General features: G+C 35.2%; 1 protein-coding gene and 2 non-coding genes across 3 annotated transcripts; all 3 read left to right on the top strand.

Moving 5' to 3' along the window:
* Positions 1-2,433: 2,433 nt before the first annotated feature.
* On the top strand, positions 2,434-8,099 carry LOC127138454 (eukaryotic translation initiation factor). The gene is made up of 9 exons (XM_051064906.1): positions 2,434-2,865; positions 4,403-4,474; positions 4,745-4,843; positions 5,135-5,305; positions 5,399-5,496; positions 5,622-5,709; positions 5,837-6,187; positions 6,288-6,533; positions 6,647-8,099. Exons 1-9 carry the CDS (start codon positions 2,686-2,688, stop codon positions 7,658-7,660), a joined length of 2,319 nt encoding a protein of 772 aa, XP_050920863.1. The 5' UTR covers positions 2,434-2,685; the 3' UTR covers positions 7,661-8,099.
* Positions 3,373-3,475, top strand: LOC127077620 (small nucleolar RNA snoR103). Its single transcript, XR_007787410.1, has one exon. It is a non-coding gene; the product is annotated as a small nucleolar RNA snoR103 (small nucleolar RNA).
* On the top strand, positions 3,913-4,016 carry LOC127077619 (small nucleolar RNA snoR103). The gene has a single exon (XR_007787409.1). It is a non-coding gene; the product is annotated as a small nucleolar RNA snoR103 (small nucleolar RNA).
* Positions 8,100-13,672: the final 5,573 nt, after the last annotated feature.

The following is a 13,672-nucleotide window of genomic DNA, read 5'->3' as shown; positions in this document are numbered from 1 at the left end:
GACAGTTATGGTTGAGATGTTTGAATATTATTAACATGCCTACTATGTCAATAAATGTATTGGTTTATACGTTTGATTGATGAGTCGTTGCATTGTTGTAATATCGTGGTGTGATAATTATGTTATTATGTTGATGATGTTAAGATGTTGATAAGTTGCTGGTGTTTGTGAATATTATTCAAGTGGTAACATGAATTGGTTATTGCATGATGAATGATGTGATGTATAAATGCTGAGATGTGTGTGGGGATCCTTTTGGTGGACTTTGTTGTGCTAATGCATGTTATTTGAGAGTCATGCATCTTGGTGTACGAGTTTCGATCCAGTTTTGGTGAGCCTCGATCATATGGTGATGGATCGGGTGCTAGTAACTAATTCCTATTATGGGGGATTATTGAAGTGTTATCTATGGTGATGGTAGCGATTTTGGTGTACTCCGGTTCCAAGAGAGAATCGATCCTATGATGGGGATCATGGAGTGAGATGAACCCAAGTGTTCATATTTGGTACCACATTCATGTCGAGTCAGTGTTGAGTATATTGCATAAGTATTACATTTGTATTGTTTGTTGTTGATATATTGTTGGATGAGATGTTATTACATATGATGTTAATGATAATTGAGATGTGGTTTTGTATGATGTTGCTGATAATTGAGATGTTGTCGTGTATGCTGTTGATTATAATTGAGAATGTGATATATTATTATGCATGATTGTGTAGATGTTGTACTTTATTCTTTATTATATACCGTTTATTATTGAAATGAATTCTCATCCCTTCTGTTTGAATGTTGCCTTTACATGGATATCATGCAGATACTCAAGAGTAGCATTGCTGAAGTAAATGGAAGGTAAATCTTGGAGTGGGTTCCAATAGTTTGTCGTTTTCTTCAGTAAGGTCTTGCCCTGACCATGTAAGATCAGGCTGAGAACGTTTGCTTTTACTTCTTATGTCATGTTTATGTTGAAGTATTATAACTGATGTGGCTGTTGAATTGATTTATTTAAATTCTTTATTTGTTATGGAAGTTGAGACTAAATGGTATGAGTGCAATATGTTTTTTAATTGCTTTAATTATGATGCCGCTGCGATGATATCCTAAGGGAAGGTGAGCATGCGATGACAAGTGTTTATATACATTTTTAACCCTCGTTACATTGATGTGAGTGACACCCTTTATGGTTGCAATTTTTATTAAATTATGCATTAAAATTATATGCGGGGTTTAGGGTGTTACAATTAGCGCTTATTTACCAAATTCGACGGTAAACAGCTTATTACTCGATGTGAGCAATTAAGCACTTTTACAATAAGTGATTTTTTTGCCTATTTGATTCTACAAACTTGCCCCTTTGAAAATCTAGAAACTAAAGCTATATATAGTGTTCCAAGAGCTCAGAAGTCAGTAATATCGTGTGGAAGCAGTTGAAAAAATCATGGTGAAGTGGGAGAAGGTTGAGCAAGTCAGTCACAATTTTTTTGGACACGAATCCCATGTCGGACACTATGGCCTTATAGCGAACACTATGAATGCAACGTGGGGGACACGACTGATGAACGGGCCATGACGAACATCATACCCCTATGGTGAACGCCACGAGTACTAGAGCACCCTTATTTGACTTTCTACATGATGAGGTGTCATTTTTCTCTGCTTTTGGCCTTTTTTTCTCCGTTTTCTCATGTGCCAACTCCTACTTGAAAAATACCCGCAACAAAGACAAAATACCAACATAACACTACATAAAAATATGAAATGAATATAAAACAGACTAAAATGCATGTATATCGAGTCGGAAACGTGATGCGTTTCATGGTTATCGATTATTCTCTTCATGACTTTTATAAAGTAATAACAAATCCTTTAATTTCACTTTAAATTACAAAATTGATCATAAATATAGTCAAAATCATTAAAATTTATTTACTTTAAATTACAAAATTGATCATAAATATATTCAAAATCATTAAAATTTATTTAAATATATTTAAAATTTATTATGATTTTCCTAAATACCTTTTGTTATTGAAGAAACTATTTTGATACACCTTCTATAATTAAATATAATAATAAAAATTATCTTAAATATAAAAAAGCTTATTAAAAAATCAATGAATTTGAGAATTTATATATATATATATGTTAAAGTAAAGATAAGATAAACTTTTGACTTTTTTTTTTCTTCTTTTAACCTAAATAAATATTTTATTTAAGAATTAATTTGGAAGGAATGTGGTAAAAAGTGAATTTTATCGAATCTTATGTGTTAAGTAAAAATAAAATAAAATCTTCATAAAATAAAATAAATCAATCTTATGTTTTGGGTAGTAAAATTGTTAACCCTAGATAAAATATAAAAAAACAATTCTAAGTTAACCTAATTTTCGTGAAAAGATAAAATATTATATTTAATTCCAAAGGTACCGAACGCAACGCACAAATCTCTAATAAGGGTTTTTTGTCACCCCTCCGTTGTAACGCACGCAGTTCTCTCTTCTTCTCACTCCGCAGAAGAGAGAGAAATATCCAATACCTAGCCTCTCTCTCATCTTCAAAATCCAATCCCAATCTCTTCCATTTATCCTATCCTCCTTCAATCGCCGCCGCTTCTCCGCCGCTCAATCTCGGTCAAGTTTGTTTGTTTGTTTCCAATCTCTCTAAAACGCAAGATCTAACAAGGTATGCAGCAAGGTGATCAAACTGTTTTGAGCTTGAGACCTGGTGGTGGTCGAGGAAACAGGCTTCTTGCGCCTAGATTTGAATCTTCCTCTTCCAACTCATCGGTTTCCCCGGCTTTTGGTTCCTTTTCGTCTGATCTTCTTCGTCAACATGGTGCCACTCAACCTCGTTTCGCATTCAAGGTATAAAACCCCCTTTCGTTGGATCTGATTTTTATCTATTAAATTTATAATTTTTTTATTGAATTTATTTGCTTTATGTTGTTTATCTCTTCTTCATGTAGTTAGAAGAAGGTTTTTTTATATAAAGTTTATGTTTTTGTGTATATTTAGATCAACTATTAATATTAAGACTCAATCTGTTGCTGTTTTTTTGTTTTTTAAATTTACTATTGTGTTTTTGTTGTTGGTGTTTAATAGGACTGTGGCTTTATTTTGTGATTTTCTCTTGTCTAAATCCATAGATTTGAATGCCTTTGGGTTTGATAATTGTGTGTTTTGGAATTTAACTAGTTTGTTTATAACTATATTATACAAGTGTTTTGATAACTTTTTAGAAGAGGTAACTGGCATGTACTTATACACTTGTGTGTTATATTTACTGTCCTTTGTTTGCTGTTTAACATCTAGAGATTTAAGTTAAGACAGAAGCCTGGCTTGATTTTTGATGTCCTAATTCTTGGTGGGGCACTTAAGTGTGTGTACTTGCCGTAAATATGGACAGAGAGCAATTCGTGGGCTTTAGGTGGGTTTGACTGAGTTTCAAATTACCATAAAGATCCCACATACACTGAACTTTATTTTAGAATTCTGGTCGTTCCGGACGTTTATTACTTTTTTGTTTGAGTTTATTCAATTTGATTGCTATCAAGAGTCATTCTGTTGCCCTTTTGTCCTTTTATAAGTTTTATATTTAAATTGAGGTGTGAGGTTTTAAGTCGACAAACAATGTCTCTATGTGGCTGTGTGCGGTGGTTTTATTATGTAGTTTAGTTTTGCATAAATCCATAATTTTGAATGTCGGGGTGTGATGATTGCGTATTTTGGAACTTAACTGATTAACTTTTTTTTTATGAAAGCAGGAAGACAACTCTTTAGAAGATACTAACATCATACACTCTTGCATGTTTTGTTTACTGGTATTTGTTTTGTTAGCAGCTGGGGATTTAAGTTAAGATCCATATAACAAAAGTCAGGTTTGATTGTAATGTCCTAATTCTTGGCGGGACACTTAAGTATGTGTACTTGCTGTAAATATGGACAGAAAGCAATGTGTTGGCTTTAGGTGGGTTTGATGAAGTCTCAAAATACCCATAAAGATCCCACATACATTGAACTTAATTTCAGAATTCTGTGTTACATAGAATCTGATAATTTTCTTTGTATTATGGTTTATATTTATGTTTTTATCTATGGACCAATCATCCATATTTCATATTGATTACTGCTTGGTTTATTTGTGTTTCATCCTTAAATGAACTTGATTTTCATAGTTGCTGTAGGATTCAATATATTTCTACTTTGTTCTGAAGGCAATACTTTTTTAAATGTTTCTGATGACTTAATTGAACTTGATAGCTATTTACACTGCGATGTTAGTACATATAATTTATGTGTTATCTCTTACTTTAACTCATTTGTTCTCTGGGTTGTATGCTTGAATGGTTCTTGCCTATGACTATATTATGTGATTTGTATCTAACTACTTCTTGCATTATAGATTGGAGATTCACAGTTTGAAGGCCGTGAGCGGGTGCGATATTCCAGAGAAGAGCTCCTGCATATTAAGGAGGTATTGATATTTTTGCTCCTGCAGCTAGTTGTTTCCTTTTTGAATTAGTAATACTTTTCCTTAATGAGTTTTTTGTTCACATGCTATCTATTTGCAATCCTTTCTATAATATAAAGCATATGCTTCATTAGAAGGCAAACCGGGCTTTTGGGTCATTTTGTAATCCTTTGGATAAATATTCTGTATACTTTTGGGTCATTTTGTACCTCTTTTTTCTAGTGAACTAATATTAAATCCATGTATTTAATGACTACTATTTCTTTTACTCAGACTGTTGAGGAGACCCCTGAAGATATTTTAAAGCTCAGACATGAAATCGATGCTGAACTTTTCGGTGAAGATCAAAGTTGGGGTCGTGTCGAAAGCAATGTAAGTGTCTTTTCTGTCTTCTATTTACTCTGTTAGCTCTCTAAGGCCTAAATTCTTTTTCGTCCTCTTGGGTAAGTTATGATTGATTTATCATGAAGTGAACATATTAATAGTAGTATCTTGCAGGGTCTTATCATGGCCATGAATGAAAAATTATTGTGTTTGAATGATTCCACCATTTTATTCTTTTGACGCATGCAATGATACATTGGCATTTTTATAAATTTATTTATGTCCATCAAAATATTTAGTTTAAATTTCGTGTATTGATTTTTATGTTTTCTTCTGCAGGCTCCAACTCAAACTCAAGCTCGATATGCTGAACCAGATAATCGTGACTGGCGTGGTCGATCTGCGCAACTTCCGGCTAACGCAGATGAGAGGTCTTGGGATAATATCAAGGAGAATAGAGAGTTTGGCACTAGTCAACCGAATTCTCAGTACCCACGTTCCAACCAAGGGGTAATAAACATTGGCAAAACTTCATGTTATCTATTTTTGTTTTATATGTTTTATGACCTCATTATTTTATTCTTGTATTATTAATTATTTCAGGGAGGACCTGCTCCTACTCTGGTAAAGGCTGAGGTACCATGGTCTTTTAGAAGGGGAAGTCTCTCAGACAAGGACCGGGTCTTAAAAACAGTCAAAGGGTAATTTTTAATTCTTTAGTCTTCATAAGAGTTTGATACAGATTATTATCTAACTTTGTTTTACTGAATCCTAACTTCCATTCGTGTTACTACTATTCTAAATGCTGTTAACTACTTCAATGCAGTATACTGAATAAGTTGACTCCAGAAAAATTTGATCTTTTGAAGGGTCAGTTGATCGATTCTGGCATTACATCAGCTGATATATTGAAGGTTCTTTATTCTTTTGAAATATATTTCTCTTTGTATCCCTGTTAATTTTCTTATCAACCGTTTTTCTTTGTAATTGCATGGAGTTATTTCACTGATTATTTTATAAAGTTTTTCTTTGCATTTGCAGGGAGTTATTTCACTGATATTTGATAAGGCAGTGCTTGAACCAACATTCTGCCCCATGTATGCGCAACTGTGTTCTGATCTTAATGAAAAGCTGCCCCCATTCCCATCTGAAGAACCTGATGGTAAAGAAATAACTTTTAAGAGAGTACTCTTGAATAACTGCCAGGAAGCTTTTGAAGGCGCTGGTAAATTGAGGGAAGAATTGGCACAGATGACTTCCCCTGAGCAAGAGTCGGAGCGACGTGACAAGGAAAGAGTTGTCAAGATTCGTACCCTTGGAAACATCCGTTTAATTGGTGAGCTGCTGAAGCAAAAAATGGTTCCTGAAAAGATTGTCCATCACATTGTTCAGGTTATATCAAGACTTATGACTCGACTCTTTTTTGCAATATCTTACTGGTTTGAGATTATTTACTTATCTGCCTGGTTAACTGAATGATATTTATGAACAGGAGCTTTTAGGAGCTTCTGACAGCAAAGTCTGTCCAGCTGAGGAAAATGTTGAAGCAATATGTCATTTTTTCAACACTATTGGCAAGCAGCTTGATGAAAGCCCAAAATCACGACGTATAAATGATGTGTACTTTGGCCGATTGAAAGAATTGAGCACCAATCCACAACTTGTACCAAGGATGAGATTCATGGTGCGCGATGTTATAGATTTGCGCGCTAGTAACTGGATCCCAAGACGTGAAGAGGTAAGCTTGCTAAATTTATTGGTCTGTAGATACATTGTCAATTCAAATGTTGAATTTACTTGTTTTTTTTATATGTATATCAAGTATTAATGTTTTACTCTATCTGTATGTAGGCAAAGGCCAAAACCATATCTGAAATCCATTCGGAGGCCGAAAAGAATCTTGGATTGCGTCCAGGTGCCACTGCTAGTATGAGAAACACCCGTGTTACTGGTATTCAAGGAAATACCAGCGCTGGGGGCTTTCCCGTTGCACGGCCTGGTACAGGAGGTTTAATGCCTGGGATGCCGGGAGTGAGGAAGATGCCTGGGATGCCTGGTATTGATAATGATAACTGGGAGGTGCCTAGGACTAGATCTATGCCAAGAGGAGACATGTCGCAAGCTGGAGGACGTGGCCAGTCTCCTTTCCTTTCCAAGCCATCCCCTGCCCTAAACTCAAAGTTACTGCCTCAAGGTAGCAGTGGTCTTGTAAGTGGGAAAAATAGTGCACTGGTTCATGGAGGTCGTCCAACAAGCTTTGCTTCAGCTTTAGAGCCTGCGCCTCAAATCCCTTCACCCGTTAAATCTGTTCCTGCTGTAACCCCTGAGAAGCCCCAGGCCCCAGCTGCAAAATTGAATATTGATGACCTTCATCGCAAAACTGTCTCTCTTCTGCAAGAGTATTTCAATGTCCGGCTTTTGGATGAGGCATTGCAGTGCGTTGAGGAATTAAAAGCTCCTAGTTATTACCCAGAGTTTGTCAAGGAAGCCATTTCCCTTGGACTAGATAAAAGCCCGCCATGTGTTGAACCTGTTGCTAAGCTTATTGAGCATCTATTTTTGAAGAAGATTCTCTCAGCTAGAGACATAGGAACTGGATGTTTGTTATTTGCTTCTCTGCTTGATGATATTGGCATAGATTTACCAAAAGCACCGAGCAACTTTGGTGAGATAATAGGGATACTAGTTTTGTCTGGTGGTTTGGACTTTAAGGTGGTTAGAGAAATCCTTAATAAGGTGAGTGATGACTACTTCCAGAAAGCAATATTCACAGCTGCGGTCCAGGTAATTAGCTCTTCATCCGGTCAAGCTGTGTTGGATGCACAAGCATCTGATATTGAGGCATGCCAAGCTCTGCTCCAGTGAATCGAAAGATTTTGGACGCACAAGAATACTTATATCTGGATGAGAATGGATGAATGTCTCTCTGCGTTGTTTAATTACTTTGAAATTACTTTTACTTTTATGCTCATACTTTGAGTTATAGAGCAATCTCTATTACAGTATGATATTTAAGTGGAGCTTCCAGAGTCAGTATTTTCATCAGTTGTATAATTTTTGTTTTGATGTTGTTTTAGAGTTGTTTATTGAGGGAAAAGTTAAACCATAAAGCTAAGGATTTTGTTTTTCAGCTGGCTAATTCATATGCCAAGCTTCTTCAACATAGTGGCCCATCCCTTAGGGGGTCTAAATGTTTTTGTATTTCATTATTAGTTGCCATTTTTCTTTTGTTCTTCTTGACGTTAAATTGTTGAACTTCTTGTTAGTTCATAAATGTCATTATTGTTCCAAGATTTTAGATTTATGTCATGTGATATCTACATTGTGATAAAATAAATTATTTACTATCATTTGTGTTTTTATGAAAAGGTAAATATAAATTAGTTTTCATCTTAATTTATGGCTTTTATATACTATAAGAAATGTTTATTATGTTTACGTAATTATAAGTGTCGTTTTTTTTACATATAGTAACAATGATTATTTTTTTACAAATAGAATCCTTAATTTTTTAATAGTTTATATAACTTTTTTCTCTATATAATAGAAGATTTGGGATAGTTTTGACAATATAACAATCAAAACTACATTGAACATTTTAGCACAAATTGTGAGTCATTTTTATTTTGTCAAAATTTAGTCCGGATATGTAACTCCGTATCAATATAATTTTAGGGTGAGTCCAAATATTCATATTTAGCAAAATCCATTATTTGAAAATCTTTTTCCATTTCTTCATCACTTGTTACGAACTTGTCAAATTTGCATTTGAGTTTCTGAGTAAGTTTTTTCAAGTTCAAAACTACTTTTACTTCGCTATATTTAATTCCAAGTCATCCACTCACTCCATTGAAGTTTTTCACTCATAAGTCTCATTCGATAAGTTTCTCATTTCATTTTTTTAGATATAGTGAATGTATTATGTAAACTAGATTATTTAAGATGCATTAGGTAGTAGTTACATTCAAAATAGATAGATAGTATCAACATCCATTTCTTTTGGTTGGAGTTTAGAGCATCACTATGATTTTCTGCAACTCGTGAGTTTATTCGGAGATGTATATCTGAATTTTGTCTAAACTGGTTAGATGCATCTTTGGATTTTTCCTGAACTACATTTTGATGTGATCTTCTGGTATTATTACAGGTACAATGATTGAAAAAAATCAGGAGAGATTGAAGCTCGACCCTGTGTCTCAACATGTACAACATGAGATGGCCAGGACTAGGACCACGATGCCACAAGTCGATGCCACTTCATTTGATGGGAAGTGTCACAACTCACAAGGTCGAGGTTCACAAAGTCGTCTCTCTTAAGCATCTACTTCACAGAGTCACGTGTCCCCTACTTATGAAAGCCCATAAAGCTTATGAAGCCAATTAGGAGGAATCCGCTGCTGATGTAGATGTCTCTTGTAGATAGTTATTCAGGAGGCTCATATGACACCTCCTCTGTTCATCTCTATGGAGACCATGCTGCTAGACATGTTTGGAAGGAGAGGTATATTTATTTACTTTTGCATTAGATCTGTTTTATACTAATTTAATTGTCATTGATGTTGATATATTTATTTTTAGAGGAACGACCATGTTTAAAATCCATAAAATACTGAAGGAAGAGTTTGGAATTGTGGTAGAATGAAGATGTCTGGTTCAAGAATGTTCTTCGCTACTCCGAGCTTGCCGGTTTATGTGTTGCTGGATACAAGACATTTTCAGAAGATGACATTCAAAGACGTCATCTTTCCACCTTCCTATTGGTGAGATATCCATCATCCTAGATGACGTCTCATGCCTCCCACATCTTTCCATTAGGGAAAAATTAATGGACCAATCCAAGATCGGCCGAGACAAAGCCATCAAGATGATGGTTACCTATTTAGGAGTTGACCCAACCGAGGTCCAGAAGGAGGTAATTGACTTCAGAGTTGCTCATGCTAGATTTAGATTGTTGAGAGACCTTTATAAAGATCACTTGTAAATGACTATGGATGCGAACGATGATGATATGCATGTTGAGTACCACCGACAATATGCACTGAGGTGTTACCTCTTATTTTTTATTGGCACATTCATGTTTATTGATAAAAGTACAACCTACATCGATTTGGTCTACCTTAAATACTTCATCGACTTAATGACGATTCACGAGTACAATTGAGGCCCGCCTGTTTGGGCTATCTATACTCGAAGATGTGCGAAGCTTGTCTTTAGGGATGAATCATCTCTCATTTTCCTATAGAGGGAATCAAGCGATCAAGCCCTTTCAGGTATATCTTAACCTATAGATGATGACATTGCCTTTTGTCCATATGACACCACCAATTTGTCATAGAGTTCGTTGAAAGATATTGGAGAATCACAAGGGCGAATTGAAGAAATGAATTCTATAAATGTTGGTCAAAGACCATTCAAGGCATGGATAACCATTTTAAGGTTATCAATGTGATTCCATATCAGAGCTAATTCATCAGCAATATTACATATTAACTGCAAATATGTTGAGACAAAAGAGCTCCCTTTGGTTATGGAGATGAGGTGTCCCTGAAGTGATATAATTCTTGATTCTGATCAATTTGAAAAGGCACGAACAAGGGCTAGCCAAGCTTTGTGAGAAGTGTCAGAAACACTCATGACATATCGTGCTTCTGAGTCGCACGAGCCAAAAAAAGAAAGGTAGATGAGTTTGTCTTGTCGGATCCATAAGGAGTGAACATGATTTGCTGATGTAGTTTCACCAATGCCAATAGTGGCAGGAGGACACTTAGTTATGCCTATGACATAGCCTTCAAGATCATGAGTTATGAGATGCGAGTTTACCTATTTATACCAAGCATGATAGTTGTATCATTGAGCTTGATTAGAAGAAGTGTGTTTGTGATGAATTCCATGAGTTCTTTGAGGTAATTGAATTTAATATTGTTTAACGGTGCCATGAGAAATCATAAAAAGAAAAATGTTGGGAAGCGATGACTTAATTTGATACCATATAAAATAACAGATGGTATATATTTCAATTATATTTTGTACAAGTTTATAACATATACATAAATGGTAAGTTGACTAGTTATTAGTAATTAAAATGGACTAGTAAAAAAGGAAAAGTAATAATAAGGAATAATGAAACATATCATTGATATAATGATCAATGATTATATAATAATTGAGGCAAGAACTGATATTGAAATCATGGAGAAACACTTGATATACCAATAATACTCACACATTCCATAAAACTGGTAGGAACATGAAAGAAAAAGAAAAATGGATAACAAGAAGTGTTTTTAGGAACACTAAAAACATGAAGATTGGGCCATTACAAGATAAAACTAAAACTAAGTAGGTTTCAAATATACAAACAAAACTAAATATATTAAAAATAATATAAGAAAATTTGGAAAATCATTACAAACATTTGAGGAGCTATGCTCAAGAACTATTGACAAGTAATCTAATAAGCACATGTATAATTAAAAGTGCGTTGAGTATGGATCAATTAGTGCTTTATAAAATGTATGTGTGCTCAAATGCTTTTAAAAGGGAATTTGTGACGGATTTCAAGCCATTAATTGATCTAGGTTGATATTTTTGAAAGTAATAAGAATTGTGAAAGATTGAGAATTAAATATAATAAGCTTTTTACTCCACTTGCATTGATAAGATTCTTATATATACAAGAGACAACTTACAACTCAAGCAACCAATAAAGTATAACTAACTACTAACATAACTGTAAAAACAATTATGGAGAATATGACTCAATACCCCTCTCAAGCCCCTCTCAAGTTGGAACATAGTTAATCGAGATTCCCAACTTCAATAAGATAAGAGAAAATAAATGAGAATTGATGGGCTTAGTCAACATGTCAGTAAGTTGGGTTGAAAATAGGATATGTAGTGATTGGAAGAGTTTTGCATTGGGTTTTTCTCGCACGACATGATAATAAATTTCAATATGTTTTGTCCTTTCATGAAAGGTGGCATTGGCTACAACATGACATGCCAATTGATTATCACAATAGATAAGTGCATGCGTGATGAATTATACATTAAAGTCGAGTAATAAATATGTTAACCATTTTAATTTATAAACTGTTGATGCAAAAGCTCGATACTCAGCTTCAGATGCGGATCTAGAAATTGTTAGACGCTTTTTGGATTTCCACGAGATGAGAGAATCTCCTAAAAATATGCAGAACCATGTGACAGAGCATATCGTGTCATTGCATGATGTCCAATTAGAGTCGCTGAAAGCTTTGAGTTGAAGTGTTGAGGTGGAAGGAAAAAATAAGCCTTGGGAAAGAGATTGCTTGATGTATTTAAGGAGCCTGCAGGCAGCCTATAGATGAACTATTGTGGGATATACCATGAATTGTCTGAGCTGTGTAATTGAGAAGCCCAGGTAAAGTCTAGTGGTAGCCAAGTAGATTAAACGACTAGTGAGTCTTCTATAAGCAGTAATGTAACATCCCAATAAAAATAAGATAATTATTTGATTTAAATTAATATTATATTTATTAATTTAGTTAAATAATTGGAATTATTGGATTATTATTATTATTATTTTGGAATAATAATTATTGGAAAATATATAAGTGTGAAGTAAGGAAAAAGAATCCCATTTGGTAAAAAGAGTTTTACGTGAAACAGAGAAGCGGCTGAAAAGTGGAAAGTGGAGAAAGGGCAAAGAGGAAGAGCAAGGGCAAAGGTTGGAGAAGAGAAAAGCTTGGAGCTTAGAGATTGCCGGATTAACTCAGGTAAGGGGGGTTTATCGTCGTTTAATGGGTATTATGGGTTAGCATGTAATGGATAGTGATAAGTCGTTGAATTGACCCTAATTGGGATTATGAATGCTGGAAAATTATGTTGGATAAACTGTGTTTAGGCTGTAATTGAATCTGTGTTTGGGTTAGTTGTGAATTTCCGAACGTATAGCTTTTTACGGAATTGGAATCGGAGGTCCGGAAGTCCTCCAACGGCGGAAAATGCGGAGAATACTGCATTCTGCCTTGTGTTAGCGCAGGAACAACTTCTGTCTTGCGTTAACCGGTTAACCCAGGGTGTTAACCGGTTAACACTGTTATGTATTCTGAATAATTGTTGTTTTGTCTGCGTTAACCGGTTAACCCAGGGTGTTAACCGGTTAACACTGTTGTGATTGCTGAAATATTGCTGTTTGTGCTGCGTTAACCGGTTAACCCAGGGCGTTAACCGGTTAACACTGTTAAGTTTTGGGCAGGAAGCGTGTTTGTGCTGCGTTAACCGGTTAACCCAGGGCGTTAACCGGTTAACACTGTTGCAGAGTGGAAAAATTGTTAATTAAAATGTTGTGTGCCTAATTGATGGTTGCCTATATCGGTGTGTGATATAGTAGGGATTATTTCCCGCTGTTTTGAGCAGTATAGGTATTAGTAGAGTGTGCTAATACTGTGTTTAATTATTTGACATGATATGATGTGTTGATACATGTGTTGTGAATGTGTATGTTATGCATGTGTTGTGAATGGACTGTTTTATGGCTTAGAGAGTGAGCATCGGTCCATTGTGGATTATTGTTGTGATGTTGCATTGCTAGGTGATTAGCGTGCATAATGTGGCCTTTATGGTGGTAGCTAATTCCCATGGTGAGGAATTAGTGATGTTAGTCATTTGGATTGTTTTTGATGTTTGCATGCTAGGTGAATTAGCGTGCATAGCATGGCCCTTGGGGTGGTAGCTAATTCCCATGGTGAGGAATTAGTGATGTGAGTCACTAGGTCTCAAATGAGTGGGACTAGTGAGCTTGGTAGCCGTACCTGGATTTGGTCGGTGAAGTTGAACTATATGTTCACGAATAGTCGGTACCGCATGCATGGAGTCTCATTGCATAATATATGT

Source organism: Lathyrus oleraceus, chromosome 4 (genome assembly GCF_024323335.1).
Source record: "Lathyrus oleraceus cultivar Zhongwan6 chromosome 4, CAAS_Psat_ZW6_1.0, whole genome shotgun sequence".
Lineage (NCBI taxonomy): Eukaryota > Viridiplantae > Streptophyta > Magnoliopsida > Fabales > Fabaceae > Lathyrus > Lathyrus oleraceus.
Note: the sequence above shows the minus strand (reverse complement) of the source record. Positions and strands in the feature narration are given on the sequence as shown.

Bases quoted from the DNA above. Each gene is read 5' to 3' on its own strand.
- LOC127138454 (XM_051064906.1), top strand. From the start codon at position 2,686: ATGCAGCAAGGTGATCAAACTGTTTTGAGCTTGAGACCTGGTGGTGGT. The intron at 2,866-4,402 runs GTATAAAACCCC...CTTGCATTATAG, and splicing joins AACCTCGTTTCGCATTCAAG to ATTGGAGATTCACAGTTTGA. The intron at 5,497-5,621 runs GTAATTTTTAAT...ACTTCAATGCAG, and splicing joins GTCTTAAAAACAGTCAAAGG to TATACTGAATAAGTTGACTC.